Source organism: Meles meles, chromosome 7 (genome assembly GCF_922984935.1).
Source record: "Meles meles chromosome 7, mMelMel3.1 paternal haplotype, whole genome shotgun sequence".
Taxonomy (NCBI): Eukaryota; Metazoa; Chordata; class Mammalia; order Carnivora; family Mustelidae; genus Meles; species Meles meles.
The window spans coordinates 118,926,400-118,946,085 of NC_060072.1; the positions used below are offsets into that span (position 1 = coordinate 118,926,400).

At 40.2% G+C, this 19,686-nt stretch overlaps 1 protein-coding gene across 1 annotated transcript; it reads left to right on the forward strand.

Annotated features, from left to right (window-relative positions):
* The first annotated feature begins 18,164 nt into the window (after positions 1-18,164).
* LOC123946484 (nucleolar complex protein 3 homolog) lies at positions 18,165-19,277 on the forward strand. The gene has a single exon (XM_046011853.1). It carries the CDS (start codon positions 18,165-18,167, stop codon positions 19,275-19,277), a length of 1,113 nt encoding a protein of 370 aa, XP_045867809.1.
* The last annotated feature ends 409 nt before the right edge of the window (positions 19,278-19,686 follow it).

Genomic DNA, 19,686 nt, shown 5'->3' on the forward strand with positions numbered 1-19,686 from the left:
GATCTACAGAGAAAGACAAATGCCATTTGATTTCACTCGTATGGAATTTAAGAAACAAAACATGAACATGGGGGCAGAGATTAGAGGCAAATCAGAAAACAGACTCATAGCTACAGAGGACAAACTGAGGGCTGCTGGAGAGGAGATGGGTGGGGGGATGGATTAAATGGGTGTTGAGTATTACAGAAGGCACTTTTGATGAGCACTGGATGCTGTATTTATGTATTTAAGTGATAAGTCACTAAATTCAACACCTGAAACTAATATGACACTGTATATTTTAACTAACTTGAATTTAAATAAAATCTTGAAAAAAGAAAAAAATAACAAAACAGACGTAGAATTCTATAACTAGAAAAAATATCTTTCAATTTGAAGGTGAAATAAAGAATTCTCAAATAAGGAAAAGATAGAATAATTGATCACCAGCAGATCTTCACTACAAGAAATGTTTAAAGCAATTATTTAGACTTAGAAAAATAATTCCATATGGCAATCTGAATATGAACAAAGGGACGAAGAGCATAAGATATGGCAAATATATATAAATGTATTTTATATTATATATATATAAATATAAAGAATCTCTTCAAAAGATAATTGAGTATTTAAGGAGAAACAATAGCAATGTATTTTGGGACTATAACAGGTAGAGGTAAATGACATCACAGAAATCATACAATAGATAAAGAAGAAATAAAATACGCTCTTAGAAATTCGTCACTATATGTGAAGTGATATAATATTCCCTGAAGGTAGATTGCAGTAAGTGAAAGATGTATATTATGAACCTTAAAAAATAAAGACAGCTAAAACTTAATAAGCCGATAATGTAGTTAAAAGTATATTATAAAAAATACTCAAATAATCCAGAGAAAAGCAAGAAAAAAAGGAAAAGAAACAAAGAACAGTTGTGATTGATACTTAGAAGTGTAGAAAGATGGTGGAATGAAGCCCAATTATATGAATAATTACTAATTTTGTCTATAATTGTCTAAACATTCTAATTAAAAGGCAGAGATTTTCACATTGGATCAAAAATAATCAGGACACAATAATAATCCGTCCACAAGAAACTGATATTAAATATAAAGGCACAGATAGGTTAAAGATAAAAAGGTAGATAAAAATATACCAAACAAAACTAATTGAAAGAAAGCTGGATGGCTATATTACTATCATAGAAAATACAAGAGAGAACAAAAAATGTTACCATGGGAAAAGTGACACCTTTTTTTTTTTTTTTTTTTTTTTTTTTTTTTCAGATTTTGTTTCTTTTTTTTGACAGAGAGAGACACAACAAGAGAGGAAACACAAGCAGGGGGAGTGGGAGAGGGAGAAGCAGGCTTCCCACCTAGCAGGGAGCCAGATGCGGGGCTCCATCCTAGGAACCTGAGCTGAAGGCAGACACTTAACAAGTGAGCCACCCAGGAGCCCCAAAAGTGGCACATTTTATAAGGATAAAAAGCTTAATTCATCAATAAAACTCAACAATCCTAAGTTTATATGCACTTGGGGGACCTGGGTGTCTCAGAGGGTTAAAGCCTCTGCCTTCGGCTCAGGTCATGATCCCAGGGTTCTGGGATCGAGCCCCGCATGGGGCTCTCTGCTCAGCGGGGAGCCTGCTTCCCCCTCTCTCTCTGCCTGCCTCTCTGCCTACTTGTGATGTCTGTCTGTCAAATAAATAAATAAAATCTTTTTAAAAAAAGTTTATATGCACTTAATAATATAGTTTCAAAATACATGAAGCAAAACCTGATAGCACTGAAAGGATAAGTGGGCAAATTCTCCAGGACAGTTAAGATTTCAACTCCTCTCTAAGCAGTTGTAAACAAATAAGTAAAAAATCAATAAGGATATTGAAAACCTGAACAACAGTGTGAGCCAAATGCCCTAATGGACGTAACACTCCACCACAAAACATCAGAATCCTCATTCACGTCCACATGAAAAATAGAGAAAATCACGTTCTATTTCAAGTTTCAATAAACATGAAAGAAGTCAAAATATATTTCCTGATCACAATGGAATTATGAATTAGAATTATGGAATTAGAAATTAGTAACAGAAAGATCTGAAAAATTCCTCAAATATTTGGGAATTAAATAATAGGCTTTCTACATTACCGTTGGATCAAAGCAAAGAATGACAAAATATTACAAATTCATGAGTTAAAATGAAAACACAATCTATCAAAACCTGTGGGATATGAGTAAAATAAGACTTATATGGAACTTTATACCATCAAAAACTTATACCGGAAAAGAAGAAATCTCTTATATCAGTAGTCTAAATTCCCATGTTAAGAAACTAGAAAAAGCATAGTTAGAGTAAACCCAAAGTAAGCAAAAAGAAGGAAATAAAGATAATAAATAAAGGAAATAAAGGTAACAGTGAAAATCAATATAAATCAGTACATATAAAATAGAAAACCAGGAAAAACAATAAAATACAAAGCTGGCTTTTGGGGCACCTGGGTGGCTCAGCCATTGAGCATCTATCTGCCTTTAGCTCAGGTCATGATCCCAGGGTGCTGGGATCGAGCCCTGCGTTGGGCTCCCTGCTCCGTGGGGAGCCTGCTTCTCCCTCTCCCAACTCCCCCTGCTTGTGTTCCCTCTCTATCTGTGTCCCTCTCTGTCAAATAAATAAATACAACCTTAAAAAAAAGTTGACTTTTTTATAATCAATAATAATTGATAAACATCTAGCTAGAATTATCGAGTAACAAAGAGAAGGCAAAAAAATTGTTTATTTCAAGAATGAAAGTGGAGACATTTCTAAAGAATTTACAAATATTTCAAGAATAATAAGGGGATATATAAACACATTTTTACCAATAATTCGACAATTGGGGCACCTGGGTGGCTCAGTGGATTAAGCCGCTGCCTTCGGCTCGGGTCAGGATCTCAGGGTCCTAGGATCGAGTCCTGCATCAGGGTCTCTGCTCAGCAGGGAGCCTGCTTCCCACTCTCTCTCTGCCTGCCTCTCTGCCTGCTTGTGATCTCTGTCTGTCAAATAAACAAATAAAATCTTTTTAAAAATTGACAATTTAAGTAAAATAGAACACTTCCTTGAAAGATACAGATAACCAAAGTCTTATTCAAGAGGAAATACATAACAAGAATTGCCCTAGACCTAGTGAAAAATTGAGTGCATGGCTAACACACATTCCCACAGAGAAAATTCCAGGCCTAGAAAAGTGATATTACCCCAATCCTTCTCCTTCTGATTTTGTTTTCAAAAGTTTGAGGCTGGAAAGAGTTGGAGAGCATGGACAAGCCTTATGACTGGAAACACAAAGGGAGAATGACATCCTAATCCAAGAATGGTATTTTCCCTGGCTGGGCAAATGAGAGCAAAGGGACCATGCTTCCCAGAGTGGAGGGATCTGGGCCCCAGTTCCTGACAGCAGGGAAGAGAGGCAGCAACCTCTGAGAGACACAGAGCCATAGGCTACAGCATAGCAGATGCGAGCCAAGTTGGCCTGAGCCAAGTCTTGGTTACAAGTAAGGCACAAAATCTTCAGAGACACGAAGGCTGAAAAGCCCAGGTGGGGTTGGACAGTGGACCTCCCAGTCCACTGTGTGGACCAGTGACTTGAGGACCAGTCAGACTCTACCAAAGCTTTTACAGTTCCTAACAAGCCCCAGGAACCTTGATAAAAGCCTAAAAATGGCTGTGATATATTTCCCATCAGTCTAGCAAGAATGGGGTCTCAAACAAAAAGCAGAGCTGTTAAATTATGCACTCTCAAGTGAAAGATATGGAAGATATGCCCACGACAGAAATCCACTCCTCGAAAATAGGAAAAGACAAAACAGTATCAAAAGGAAAACATCAGGATGAAGAAAAAATTTACACTGTATTTTATAACCTTTGAGGACAAACACTACCTCAAAGATAGGGGGAAAGAAAAGGACCTGGCATGGATCCCCCAAAGAAGCAGAAAAAGAGCAAGGAACTCATTGTGTACATAGACGGAAACAGAAAGAAACTACCAAATGGAAAATGTACTGCTTTCATAGAGTAGCCCAGGGGCCAGCTGAGGACACCCGCTCTGTTGTCGGGGTTCTGCTTAAGTTCTCACTCTGGGGCACAATTTTGCTTAATATCAGAGATGCCTGCAAATTCTGGATAGCATGTTGTTTATGACCATCTCCCCAGCAGCTCGCCTTCTAGGACTCTTCTCCTCTCGCTATATACTGTATCATGGAAGCTTTTTTTGATGTAGCGAAAAACTACTTAGTACAGCGAGAAATTAGGATACTTCTTTAGAGGAAAACGAGAAGAGCCAAATAGCATTCTTTTCCCTCTAACTCACTAACCAAAAAATATTTATTCTCCAAAAGAAAATAATTTACTCTCCTCCTCCATTCCTCCTGTCAGGGGGCCAGCCATGAGTCAATACCTCCCAACCGCTGATGACAGCCTTATGAACAAAATACCTCGTGCCCAGCTGAGGTCCACACCACCACCTGCCAGCACGGCCCCATCGCCCCTCCGTCATTCACAGATGCCTGGTCCTTGCACCCCAGCTCTGGAGCTCCTCCGGGGTGTTTGATGCAAACGCCCCTTCTCCTGCGAGCTAGTCTCCTGCTCCTCCCACCTGTTTTGTAGCTGCCGTCCAGTTTTGTATGGTAAGAGTGCTAACTGAGTCAGCAGCAAGTTCAAGGCCATCATGACCCCCGTGTATCAAAGTCACATCATTTCCCTAAAACATCCACAGGCGCCACCTCCTCGGAAGTGTGAGGCCGCTTGCGTAGAACAGTCTTTTGCTAACGGACGTGTACCCAGCGCCCGTCTACGGTTTTCGACCTCAGCTGCGTGCCCAGCATGGCTCGGCGATCCTACTTGGGGCTCCTACTCCGCCGTTGCCCTCTGTCTGACAACCCGGCAGCGGTCTAACCGGAACTTAGCTCTCCTGCATGCAGAAGATGGGGTGTCTGGGCGTGAGCTCCAGCTCTCCATTCCCCTGCCCTTCAGAATGGCTTGCGTCTGCCCCCACATCCGCCTTCCTTGCCCCTGCCCTTGCCTAGAGACTGGGCCAAAAGAAGACAAGGTCACAGGTTCCAGGGATTAGAGAGTGGACATTTTTGGAGGGTCATCATTCTGCCTACCACCCATGACACATTTTGAGCCTTCAAGAACTGACTCTTTATCCTCCTTTACAAGGGTGAGCGTGGAGCACAGTGGGGCTGGCACAGCAGTGTGGACAGCATGCAGGGTTAGCGATCCCATGTAGAATGCACATACGTCTAAAGCCAAGGGGACACCTATTCCAGGTGTAAAATCAAAACTCTACCCACTGTTAGAAACATAGAGAAGCCCTTAACCATGTGAAGAGAAAGGGAAGGACTTAGCTATTTTTTTTTAAGATTATTTATTTCTTTATTTATTTGACAGAGAGAGAAATCACAAGTAGGCAGAGCAGCAGGCAGAGAGAGAAGGGGAAGCAGGCTCCCTGCTGAGCTAGGAGCCTGACGTGGGGCTGGATCCCAGGACTCCGGGATCATGACCTGAGCCACAGGCAGAGGCTCAACCCACTGAGCCAGCCAGGATTTAGCTATTTTTTAAAGCTGTTTAAATTGTGACATTTGTCCATTTCAACTGAATTCTGAGCTTTTCTTCAGCCTTGTGTAGAGAAAGGCAGAGACTGAAGAAAAGCAGACTGAAGAAAGGCAGAGCGACTGGTTCCCATTGAAGCTTTTTAGTTTCCCCAGTGTCCATCCAAACCATGAGGACAAAGTCATTCTGAAAGAAACTTTTATTCTCCGAGTTAATATCCGTGATTGGGCAACTTTGCCAATTAGCATAATTTCAGTCACATTGGGTCATCTGAACAACTTGAATGTATTCCTACAAAGTAGCATGCCATGGGAGAGGCAGAGCATACACAATGGCCGTAAAATTAGACCTAGGGAGGGTCACTCCTTGATTATGACATGATGATTCCCTTTTGTTAGGTGAACAAATTGGCTTTGAACTCACCCAGAGATGTTGCCAAGAAAATTTTGAACAAAAAAGAGATTCAAACAACCTCATAAAAAGAAGGTTCTTGTAAGTGTTTTTCCAACCTCATTGGCAGCCTTGACTGAATAAGGAATTTTTTTCCCCATCATTTTGGGCATAATTACCAAATAACACAAGTACGAATTCTGCCAATCTCCTCAGATGGCTTCTTTTAACTAAAATTTGTTGAACAAAAGTCACTTACATCACTTTTGTTAGGAACTATCAAAAGAGTAAATTATATGTAATCACCTCTCAAGCTATGAATACACGTGAATTAGAAATCTTGGTGCAAGTTTACATCAAAACTAAAACATTCTCATTAATGTAGATTCTCATAAATTTTTCTTAAGCTATGTGAAATTGAGCTGAATATCCTTATTTCCTAACTGATCTTAAATACTTTTCTTCTTCTCTTGGAGAACATTTTGGCAAATTAATTAGATACACTACTGTTTATATTACATAGCTTACTTCTTTATTTCCATTTATGACAGTAATACTCGCTTTCCACATGCGGTAATAATATAAAATTTCTTTTAAAATACATTTATCTTGGGGCGCCTGGGTGGCTCAGTGGGTTAAAGTCTCTTCCTTCAGCTCAAGTCATGATCTCAGGGTCCTGGGATCTAGCCCCGCATGGGGCTCTCTGCTCAGCAGGGAGCCTGCTTCCCTTCCTCTCTCTCTCTCTGCCTGCCTCTCTGCCTACTTGTGATCTCTGTCAAATAAATAAATAAAATCTTTTAAAAAATAAAATAAAAAATAAAATACATTTATCTTAGCAAAATGAGCCAAACTAAATAAAATAGTCTGCATTGGAATTTGGGAAACGTGTAACAAAATTAAAAGTATTTGCCTAAGCATCTGGCAAAGAGTAAACACATGGTGAAAGATGGCAACTATTTTAAAAACATTTTTACTTATTTTTGAATTAAATCATTTTGAAATTTTTTATTTGTATTATTTAATTTACAATTTCAAACTTCTTTTTTTTTTTTTTTTTAAGATTGTATTTATTTATTTGACAGATAGAGATCACAAGTAGGCAGAGAGGCAGGCAGAGAGAGAGAGAGGAGGAAGCAGGCTCCCTGCCAAGCAGAGAGCCCGATGCGGGGCTCGATCCCAGGACCCTGGGATCATGACCTGAGCGAAAGGCAGAGGCTTTAACCCACTGAGCCACCCAGGCGCCCCTAATTTACAATTTCAAATTTATTCAGCAGATAGATATTGCCCATGACATGCCAGGCCCTGGGATTCAAAGATGAAAATGAAAGAAATCGCCCTTGCTTTCAAGGGGCTACCATCTCAGTGGAGAGAGCTGCTAGACAACCAGTAACAACACAATGTTTTCTTTCTTTCTTTTTTTAAAGATTATATTTATTTATTTGACAGAGAGAGAATGTGCCCAAGCGGGGGGAGGGCAGAGTGAGAGGGAGAAGCAGGCTCACCGCGGAGTCAGAGCCTGATGCGGGACTCAATCCCAGGACCCCAGGGTCATGACTGAGCTGAAGGCAGACACTTAACTGACGGAGCCACCCAAACATCCCCAAAATGTTTTATTTCTTATGAAGCTAGGTACAAGGTGCTGTATGAGCACAGGAGAAGGCTCCCTAGGTCTGCCGGCCGGACCAGGGAACTCTTTACAGGGGAAAGCAATTGAGCAGAAGCATGAAGGGCAAGTAAAGGGAGCCACAGGCAGCTCCATATTCCAGAGGATGAAGCCTAGGGAAGGGAACAGAGGGAGATGAGGCGCAACAGGAAGGCAGGGGCAACCCTGATGGTCTTCGTAGGTCAAGGGCAAAACTTTTCATTGTGTCATGTGGCTGGTGAGCAGGGAGCTGCCGAACAACTTTGACAGGGGAAGTAGAATAATCATATTTGTGTGTTAGGAAAATCACATGGGCAGGAGCCATGTGGACAAGCCGCCGGAGGGGACAAGGCTGGAGGGGGACAAGCGGCAGGTAGTCATGAGGCAGTCCTAAGAGAGCCGAGGCCGACCACACTCCGCAGAGGCCTCTGGGAGGATGGGCAGATGGGAGCCGGGGCCAGGTGCAAGTGACCGCTGAACTAGTGAAGGACGGGATGCAGAGGGGAAGGGGAGACCCTCTCCAGCTCTCCCCTCAGCCTACCAGACTTCTAGAGAATCCCACAGTCAGTTCCATTTTCTCTTAGTCAGACCAGAACAGCAAGCTTTGCAGCCGCACTCTGACACTGTCATGCAAAATAACAGGAACCATTTCGCTTCCAAATCAAGCAACTGTTGATTGCCTTGTCTTTGGAAATCAGTATTCCATTCACAATACTGCAAATGACTGCTAATGAATATGACTTGAACAGATGTTAAAATAATGTTTTGAGTAAGTAGGATGCTCTGTGAACAAGGTTAGAATCTCCCCATTACAATTTTCCAACACCACACACCTGGCATCTTTGCTAATTGAAACTGTTAGATATCATTCACCATAAATCCTGCTTATATGGCTAATGTAGCATGAAATTATGCCAACTGAAGCAAAACATAATGCATAATAAACATTGGCAAAACCAGTGACTATGTTAGCAGCTTTGCATACAGAGTACAAGATCAGTTTTTCTTCTTGGAACATGTGGCCAATTTTTTTTTTTTAAGTGCGATGTATAAAACAAAATAAGGAATGTTTATTAAATTTGCATTGTAAAGTAAAAATTCATTGGTGATGAAAAAGTGAATAAGGATCACGAAAAGGATCCTACTCAAGGTTTTCTTTGATTTCTGAAAGGTGGTTTTTGACAACACGGTTCCTTAAGAGTGTGTATAGATCTTCCTCAAATACTTAAGACAGACCTGGCTGTTCAGGGCCAATCACCAAAGACATTAAATTCTCCCATCTTCTGCGATGTCTCTTCATTTCTTTGCCCTCACTTAAGAGTTAGGTAACTGGGTGATGTGCATTAAGGAAGGCCCTTGATGGGAATGAACACTGGGTGTTGTATGCAGGTGATGAACCACTAAATTCTACCTCTGAAACTAATACCCTGTATGTTAATTAAATTGAATTTAAATTTAAAAAAAGAGTTAGGGAATTCTTAATAATAACAACTAACATTTATTGAGTGCTTCTTAGAAGTCAGATATGCTGTAAAATCTTTACATATATAATCTCGATTAATTCTCTTGACAATCCTATAAAGCAAATACTATTATTCCTCACATTTTTAATCTGAGGAAACTAATGCACAGAGAGGTTTTCTAGTTTGCTGAAAGTCAGACAGCTAGGAAGTCGTGGAGTCAGGATTCAGAGCTCAAGACTCCTAACTGCTTTGTTCTGCTGTCTCTAACTGGGAGGAGATGCTGGGTGACCTCAAGGCTGGAGTCATATCTTAGGTACCTCAAGGAATCTCCTGCCTGAGAAACAGAAACCCACCACCCTCTTTTAATCTATGAAATACAGCGCGGTAATAAAAAAGTAAGATTTCATTTACAATGATCCCCCCCACCCACTAAAACAAGGCTCAAAATACTGGGCACACTCATTTAACTTGGAGACCAAGAGAGCTAATAAATGAAAACCACAAAACCAAGGTGGGGACTACTTTAACAGAGTCCCTCATCTTTAAAACATATAGAAATATTTTATATTCTTGGTTTTTTTTCTGGATATACCTCATCACAAGTTTATAAAGTTCTAGAAATTATCTTTTGAGAATTTTACTTGAGGGATATTACAAAGAGAAAATTACTTTAAAATCATGAGAAAAACTAAGCAAGACTCTCCATAAATTAACTTCAACAACTGTATGAATTTAATGAATTACAAATGAGCAATAGCACAACAGAGGGGGGAAGGAACCTCTATGTAACAAATGCTGTGGGAATAAGTCTACAGCTGGATCCCAGATGAACAAAACAGAGCTGACTTCCCAAACTACAGACTATTACAAGTAGGTTAAAAAATTAAAATGTACCAAATCTCTGAAGCACCAGCTCAAGCCAGCTGGGAAAGAGCAGTAAACTTATGAATGAAGAAAGTTATTATCAGTTCTAAGATGTTTGGATATTTTTAAAATTTATGATTGCATAATGGAATATAATTTGTACATGTCAAGAAAAACAAGTCAAGAAATTACATTTGTGGGGCGCCTGGGTGGCTCAGTGGGTTTAGCCTCAGCCTTCGGCTGGGGTCATGATCTCAGGGTCTAGTATCTTTAAAAAAAAATTACATTTGTGCAAAGACAAGTGACAAAGGCTGTCTGTTAAAAACATTATAATAGGGGCACCAGGGTGGCTCAGTGGGTTAAGCCTCTGCCTTCCAACTGGGTCATGATCTCAGGGTCCTGGGATCAAGGCCCGCATTAGGCTCTTTGCTCAGCAGGGAGCCTGCTTCCCCCTCTCTCTCTGCCTACTTGTGATCTCTGCCACATAAATAAATAAAAAGTCTTTAAAAACATTATAATAAAAGAAGTATTTATTAAATGCCCAGATTTCTCATTCTGGGAATGATCCAAAGTAGATGAATTCCGAGTTTCCATGGGAGTAGGGTCACCTGGGTGGCCCAGTCATTTAAGCATGGCAGTCTTCATCGTGGCTCAGGTTGTGATCTTAGAGTCATGGCCTCCTGCCAGAACTTGGGCTCTGCACTCAGAGTACAGAGTCTGCTTGAGGTTCTCTCTCCCTCTGCCACGTATTCTCTCTCTCTAAAATAAATATATAAATCTTAAAAAAAAATTTTTTTAAAGAGTCTACATGGGAGGAAACAAAGATAAAACCCATCTAAGCACTTAGCTTCAATAACAATCAAAAGAAAGTGTTTAAAATAAATGAAGGTACTATTACCATACATGATTATTGAGAACTTCTTTTTTTTTTAAGTGTTTTTTGTTTGTTTGTTTGTTTTGTTGTTGTTGTTGTTTTTTTGCCAGAGAGAGAGAGAGAGAGAGAGAGAGAAAGCATGATGCAGGAGTCCGATAAGGGGACAGGACCCTGGGATCATGACCTGAGCAACAGGCAGACGCTTAACCACTGAGCCACCCAGATATCCAAGAACTACTTAATTGTCTTCCTAACCGTAGCCCTGCTGCAAGGAAAAAAAAATGGTAGGTAAAACACAAAAACGGAGAAATAAGCAAAGATTTCTAAGCACTAAGAGTAGTGCTGGGCTTGCAATTTTTGTTGACTTTGTATTGCCTGAGCTATTTTCCATCTCCACAGGGGCAGATTCACTTGTGAATTTCTGTTTGGTAAGGGGTGCAAGTAATTTCTGTCCAGTGTCAAAAACAATGCCTGACAGTTACAGTTTATGACTTTACAGGATACTAAGCTGCTTAATCCCCCAGCTCCTCAAATGCTCCTTGAGAAAATTTTCATATCTTATTGGTTCTTTCATCCATTCATTGGTTCAATAACATTGGGGCATGTGTTTATTTTATATTTGCAGGAGAGTCAAGATTTTACCTTCTTGAAAATTTACTTTAGCACTTTCAGAGGTGATTGACAGAAACATCCACATGGACTTCCCCGAAAGACCCTGTTAAACTGCCTTGCTTGAGACCCACCCCCATGGGTTGCTCGAGCCCAGATACGTCTTTTCTTGGCTTCCAGAGTGATTCTCAAGCAGTGATGAAACGGATTCTGGTGGGTTTTGTTTGTCTTTCTTTCTTTTCTTCTGATTTTCTGCTTTTGTTTTTGTTTTTGGCTCATGTAAGACCAGTCAGTGATTCCCCACTAATGGCAGCAATGGCTAGAAACTTGCTGATATGGTCTAATGATTTGGGTTGTCTGTAGCGTGGGTAACAGACATTTATTCTCTATTGGCTGACAGATGACAGAGACTCTGGTTTGCTTTTTGTTTGCTTGTCTGGTGACTATTTATTTGTTTGTTTGGTGAGCTCAATTCAATCAACCAAATATTTGGTGTCAATTGTGAGGGAGCTCTTTGAGATTAGGACAAGTTTTTTTGTTTTGTTTGTTTGTTTGTTTGTTTGTTTTTTGCTTTTTTGGGTTTTTTTCTTTGTTTGTTTTTAATGTATAATGTATTATTTGCCCCAGAGGTACAGGTCTGTGAATCATCAGGCTTACAGATTTGACAGACTCACCATAGCACATACCCGCCCCCCCCAATGTCCATCACCCAGCCACCCTATCCCCCAGCAACCCACAGTTTATTTCCTGAGATTAAGAGTTTCTTATGGTTTGTCTCCCTCCCGTCCCATCTTGTTTCATTTTTTCCCTCCTTACCCCCCACAACCCCCCCTCTCAAATTCCTCATATCAGAGAGATCATATGATAATAGGACAATTGAGTTCTTGATTTCTGTATTTATTTTTGATCCATTGCTGAAGTCATAGGATGAAGCTTTAAGCTATGTGCTTATGCATCTGTGTGTCTACAGTTTAGAACAGCCTTTACCTCTACTTGTCCAAGTGTGAAATATTTCCCTACATCCAGCCGTTCTTAATAATTACCACTCTTAAGTTAAAGGAGCTCTGTTCTGATTGTTTATAGGGATAAATAAGTACCTAAAGAAATAAAATAGTCTCAAAATTTATATAAAATAAACTGTACCTTAAGTACTTTAAACATGCTAAACTTTTAGGGAAAAAAATCATTCTTACCGAAACAACTAACTCAGAAATACTTTAAAAAATCCAAGCTTAAATAATTAAGGTGAATCTTTGAACAAATCAGACTGGTTTGACAATTTTGGTTTGAGAAAAAAAGAAACAGGTATACATTTTTCTCAGATTTATCAGTACTAGATAATCTATAAGCATACATTTTACTTTTTCATAAAACTTAGATTTATTTTCTCATAAGGAGAGTAGTTGACTTGAACTTCATAAATTTCTTATATAAGTTATCTACCAAATAAGCTAGTATTATTACTCCTATATAATATTTAAGACTATTAAAGTCCATATTTGTGTTCAACTAAATTGAATCATAATTTCAACTAATGTTTTATAGTAGTAACTATGTTTTATAGTAGTTCAGTTTAAATATAATTTCCAAAATCTTTAGGAAACTTAAACAGTTGGGTTGATAGTACATCTATTTATTTTCATTTTTTTATTAAAAGATTTTTATTTCAGATAGAGAGAGAGTGAGAGAGAGCACGAGCAGGGGAGGGGAAGGAGGAACAGAGGGAGAAGCAGACTCCCTACTGAACAGGGAGCTCACCCCAACCCAGGACTCTCGGATCATGACCTAAGCGGAAGGCAGACACTTAACCAACTGAGCCACCCAGGTGCCTCGATAGTACACCATTTTAATTAATGAGTACTCTTTTGATCCTTGAAAATTTTCTTTTTTTAAAAAAACATTTTATTTATTTATTTTGGAGAGAGAGAGAGCACGAGCGCATGAGCATGAGCGGAGTCAGAGGGAGAGGGAGAAGCAGACTTCCTGCTGAGCAGGCAGGGATCCCAAGGTCGTTCCAAGGACCTGAACCAAAAGCAGATGCTTAACCAGCTGAGCCACTCAAGTATCTCTGAAAAATTTCTAAGACTGAATATTGAACAGTGAATATTAAGAATGATTTTAACTTTTGGAATTTTTTTTTTTTAATACACAACAAGTGATTGTATCTTTAGGCCACGTTATGAAATACGTTCATTTTTTTTCACTCACGTGGAATTTATAAAACAAAACAAAGGATCATAAGGGGGAAAAAAGAGAGAGAGAGGCATACCAAGAAACAAACTCTAAACTACAAAAAACACTGATGGTTACTGGGGGAGGGGGGGATGGGAGAAACAGATGGGGATTAAGGGGGGCACTTGTAATGAGCACTAACTGGTGAATGGAAGTGTTGAATCATGCAATTGTATTCCTGAAGCTAATATAACACTTTATGTTAATTAACTGAAATTTAAATAAAAACTTTAAAAAAAGAAAGTATTCACTTCGCCACTTTGAGAAGGTATGACGGAAGGTATAAGTGTGCAGCTGTTGAGGGTGGTGTTGCCAGCATCCCTGAGCTTTGCGAGTCCGCTGAAATGCTTATATGTAACAAAGGTCCCAGTTTTCTATTTGCAATATAATTTAGTGACTTTGGCTAAAAGTTATCATTAATGTGCATGGACTCGCAGCAAAAGTGACAGAAAACTATAGCTGTGCATGCAAAGCCATGGGATCAGTTTTTGTTTTCAAGGAAAAGGAAAGTAGTTTCGTCTAAAACAAAATACAAGTTTGGGGCACATGAGTGGCTCAGTTAGTTAAGCAACTGTCTTCTGCTCAGGTCATGATCCCAAGGTCCTGGGATCGAGTCCCACATCTGGCTCCCAGCTCCATGGGGAGTCTGCTTCTCCCTCTGACCTTCTCTCCTCTCATGCTCTCTCTCACTCTTTCTCTCAAATAAATAAAAATCTTTAAAAAACATAAAAATAATACAAGTTTGTTTCAGGATATGCAAGAGTAAAATGAAAGATAAAATTCAAGTGAGTAGCATGGGGCTGAGGGGTGAGGGAAGCCGATTTTATTTGCCTTAGTTTATGCTTGGTTGAGTCTGAGATGCAACAATGATGCACGATCACTTTTCACCAAGTTTACCAGCTTTGATGGGCTTATTCACAAAGCAATTTTTTTAAAAAGGGAGGGGGAATCATGAAACATTTATTGCCATGTACTCTATGAACCAAAACTAGAATGTGGCTTTCTCTCTGTTACATGAAAGATTGGTTCTTGAGCTCTTACCTGGCAGTGGTTAAAGGTTTCCTTTACCTTCTGAGAAAACTGCCCAGATAACAGAGATCCCACAGCTTACCAGAATAAAGTCCTTGATTATTCAAAACAAAACATATCATGTTCCTCACTTGTGAAAGAGCTAAGTTTCTTCTATGCTTATCTTAAAATATTTTTACATTGACTGAATAGGTAATCAAGTATCGATTCCCAGGCCTCCTATTATCTTACAAGTATCCAAACATCTTCTGATTATTTTTTTGATTTTGTCTTTCCAAAATCCAGCCTTCAAATTTACGATGGAAGAGGCAGGGGGTGGGGGGATTGTCCTTTAAACTTAAACTCTCTTTGAAGTTTCTCAGAGGGCCCTTGGAAATTGCAAAGATATATTCTTTTCACCTTATAAAAGAAGAGAGGCTAGAAATAATTGGGTTTGTTTGATATCCTTTATTAGTTCAACACAATCGGAAAAACTGCATGGGAAAAATTGTCAAATCAGAAGAGAAGCTCAGCCTTCCCTCGGTTAAGTCTGTATTGGTAAAATGTTATAAATATCAATATTCTAAATTGTGTCTATTTTATGGAAAGATCTTAGAGATTTATAAATGCTCTCACTGTTTGTAATATATTCTGACTTTCAGGGGAAGGAAACATTGATTAAACCCTAATGAAGCAGTTATACACTGATCCCAGTAGAGAATTTTACCTTCTTCCATTCTGATGCTACTGTTCACTGTAACACATTAACTTCATTCAGTCTCATTGTTTTACTGGTGTCTGCTTCTCTCAAATGCTTGACTGAAGGCTCTGCTCTAAGCTAGAATCCGTTCTTCACGAAAGGACAGTCACAGAGCCCTGTAGAAAGGACTGGCGTAGGTCCTTGAAACTATTGGTACTTTGAAGAGTAGGCTCCTATGTATAGGCTTTCGAGTGACTTTGCTTAGATGACGTTCAGACTGTTCCTTTGAACTTAGTGGGGATTCTCAGGACTCTTTTTACCCCAGTTGCCCACATACGTCATGAAAGCAGACTGCTGACCCAAGCTCCAGCCACACAACAATCAATTCCATAGGACTGAACCAGGGAATGTCATCGTGACATTTTATTTGGAGTATTATTGATATTATTTCTAATACTCTAGTTTTCATGGAAACAGAAAGCCCTCTCTCTGTATTTTCAAGCTACTTATAGCTCACTCTCAGTTTAGTATAACCTATGCTTTGTAAACTGATGTATAAAAATATTTTAGAAAGGGCACCTGGGTGGCTCGGTTGGTTAAGTGTCTGACTCTTGATCTCAGTTCCAGTCTCGATCTCAGGGTTGTGAGCTCAAGCCCCATGTTGGAGCCTACTTAAAAACAAAAACAAAAACATTTAAGATGGTATCTGACTCTCACTGACCCCTCAGAATTCGGGAAAACATCTAACCGAATCTCCTTACTTTTAATAACAATGTAATTATTTGTATAGGTTTCATAATAACTTGTCCCCCTTTTACCTGAAAAAGATGGGGAAACCAACTGGGCAATCAGAGACCACACCTGAAGTGTTATACTTGAGAATGATTCTTATCCAGGTCAGAGTAGCTTCTGCAGGCAAAATCCGATAAATGCAGCATCTCGGGCTGGGTAGTGACCCAGTAAGGTTTGGCTCTAGGTTTGCAGAGCGAACTCAAGTTTTCCCGATGGCTGATTAATTTTCTTGCTACACCTGGGACGCCTGGGTGGCTCAGTCGGTTAAGCAGCTGCCTTCGGCTCAGGTCATATCCCAGCGTTCTGGGATGGAGTCCCACATCTGGCTCCTTGCTCGGCAGGGAGCCTGCTTCTCCCTCTGCCTCTGCCTGCCACTCTGTCTGCCTGTGCGCGCGCTCTCTCTCTGACAAATAAATAAATAAAATCTTTAAAAAAAATTTTTTCTTGCTACACCTATGTAAATAAGCTAACCAAATCATACGAGACCAGACTTCTTGTATTGAGAATACCTCTTGGGGGTTATTTTAATATTTCTTTTAAAGATTTTATTTATTTATTTGACCAACAGAGATCACAAGTAGGCAGAGAGGCAGGCAGAGAGAGAGGAGGAAGCAGGCTCCCCACTGAGCAGAGAGCCCCATGCGGGGCTGGATCGCAGGACTCTGAGATCATGACCTGTGCCGAAGACAGAGGCTTTAACCCACTGAGCCACCCAGGCGCACCCCCCCCCCCACCTTTGGGGGTTATTTTAGATTGCAAGGGAGGGAAACTGTCAGAATAATTATGCAAAATGTAGAACTAGACAAAAAGGAAATTTCTGGGTGCTCTTTCAGTGCTGAGCTAAATTTGCCCTTTGATTTACTTTCTGTTGATTGAGCTATTTTACAACTCTGCAAAGGTTAACCTAAAGAGGTCTGGTAGAAATGTAAATAATCCATCTGGTGGAAAAGATAATCACAGAAGTTACAGTTTATTGCTGGGTAAGATATTAGGCAGTTTTTATCTAACCGCGTAATCTTATCCTAACAATCCTTGATTAAATTGCCTGTAAGTGCTCAGCTCTGCAAATGCTCTTTGAGCCAGGGAATTAACATCTTCCTGGATCCCTCATTAATTAGTGGGTTGGGTAAAATCTTTGAAATGTGCTCATTACTTATTTGTATGAAAGTTACAGTTTTACCTATTTGAGCGGAGGTTCCAAATGTGTGTTGAATAAACACAGAACCCATGGGGGAAATCCAGAGCCTGCACTTTAAAGATGGGAGCAGGGGCTGAAATCTAGCCCGCGCTCTGTCCACTAAACCCCTCCCTGTCACGGAACCATGTCCCTCCAGAGATGGACACAAAGATGCCTGTGTGACTACTTCTTTCCCATTTGCCCCAAGGCAGTGACAGGCTAGTGGTGGCCTAAATGTATCTGTAAAAGCAACAAAAATAAATATTTTTAAAGAGTTTATTTATTTATCTGAGAGAGAGATACAGGGATAGTGAGAGAGAGCACAACCGAGGAGGAGAGGAAGAAACAGGCGTCTCCCTGAGCGGGGAGCCCAGTGCGGGTCTTAATCCCAGGACCCTGGGATCATGACCTAGCTGAAAGGCAGACACTCAACTGACTGAGCTACCCGGGCGCCCCACGAAAACACTTTTAAATTATAAAATCCAATGAAATAGGTACTGCATGAAAACTAGTATAAATATTTTGTGGGTAACCAGGAAACATTCTCAGTCCCTGAAAAGGAATCTTTCCATACATAATGAGCTATATAATTTTAATTCAATGGTTCTGTTTTAGGGTACATAGCCCAAGAAGACAGATTCTCCCCCCACTTCCCCAAAAATAGATCTGTGGATGAAGCAGCACGTTAATAACATCAAACATTTCAAACACATAATGCATTTACAGCAATCCAGTTCTAATGAGGCTGGAAGAATTAGAGCCGCGTTGTGGACGCCGTTAAGTGCCAGACGCGGAGTCTGAACTTTACACTGGCTAAGGAGAGTTGCAGAACGTCTTCAAGAAGCAACATGACGAAAACATCATTGTTGGGAGCAGTCGTGCCTATCTGGGTAAAGGTTATGACTTTCAAGGAAAAGAGAAAAACTCTGTCAAGAATGCAGAGAAAGTGGAAGAAAGCAGAAGAGAAGTTGGAGCGAGAGCTTCTGGAGGCAGAAGCTTCAGAGAGCACTGAGAAAAAACTTAAAGTGCACACAGAGACTTTGAATATTGTGTTTGTGACCTACTTCAGAATATTGAAGAAGGCCCAGAGGTCACCTCTCCTGCCAGCAGTTCTGGAAGGCCTTGCCAAGTTTGCTCACCTTATAAATGTGGAGTTTTTTGATGATTTATTAGTAGTACTGCATACTCTCATCGAGTCTGGTGACCTGAGCTATCGAGAAAGCCTTCACTGCGTCCAGACTGCTTTTCATATTCTTTCTGGGCAAGGTGATGTTCTGAATATTGATCCGATGAAGTTCTATACTCATCTGTATAAAACACTGTTCAAGTTACATGCAGGTGCTACCAATGAAGGTGTCGAGATTCTCCTCCAATGCCTTGACGTCATGCTAACTAAGCGCAGAAAGCAGGTTTCTCAGCAGAGAGCCCTTGCTTTCATCAAGCGTCTTTGTATCCTTGCTCTTCACGTTCTTCCAAATTCAAGCATTGGCATTTTAGCAACTAACAGAATATTAATGCATACTTTCCCAAAAACAGATCTGTTGCTTGACAACGAGTCTCAGGAAAGTGGGGTTTTCCTTCCTGAGCTGGATGAACCCGAGTACTGCAATGCTCAGAACACTGCACTTTGGGAATTGCATGCACTACGGAGACACTACCATCCCACCGTGCAGAGCTTTGCGGCTCACCTGATTGCCGGAGCCCCCTCCGAAGGCTCGCAAGCGCTCAAACCGGAGTTGAGCCGGAGATCAGCTGCAGAACTTTTTCAGCCATACAGCATGGGTGCAATGACATTCAATCCTCCTGTTCAATCTTCAAGTTCCAAAAAGAAGAGTGAAGTTTTACAAGGGGATTTGTTTGTGAATGAAGATTTAAATCAACTAATCAAAAGACATTGCAGTGAAGTAGCTACTCACTTGCCTCTGGATTTTGCTAAATATTTGAAAACATCACTGCGGTAGTAGAAGGAGTCTGGACTTTCTCTTATATTTGTGTTTGATTCGATGCACATAGAGACCTACCGTTACTTTGGGGCATTCTCTTTTTATACAAGGGAAGCTTCCTAAGAAAATTAGCAGAGGAGGAAGAATTACCCTTTGCGTGGAACAGAGTTCTGCCCCAATTCTGAAATTGTCATTAAGAAAGGAGAATTGAAAACTGTCTACCTGCACATTTGGAAGTTTTTAAATGACATGGGTAAAGGTTAATATGGGGTAAAAACTGCCTCCCTCAGTCCCAGTCTTGAAACATGGCAGAAAGGTTGGAGCAGAAGATTCTCCATGTATATATGGTAAAAGAGAGTTTGAAGTGATATAAATAAGAAAGGGCTTAATATTGATTCTTTTTCTGTAAAGTTGTAAAATTTCTAGT

Bases quoted from the DNA above. Each gene is read 5' to 3' on its own strand.
- LOC123946484 (XM_046011853.1), top strand. From the start codon at position 18,165: ATGACGAAAACATCATTGTTGGGAGCAGTCGTGCCTATCTGGGTAAAG.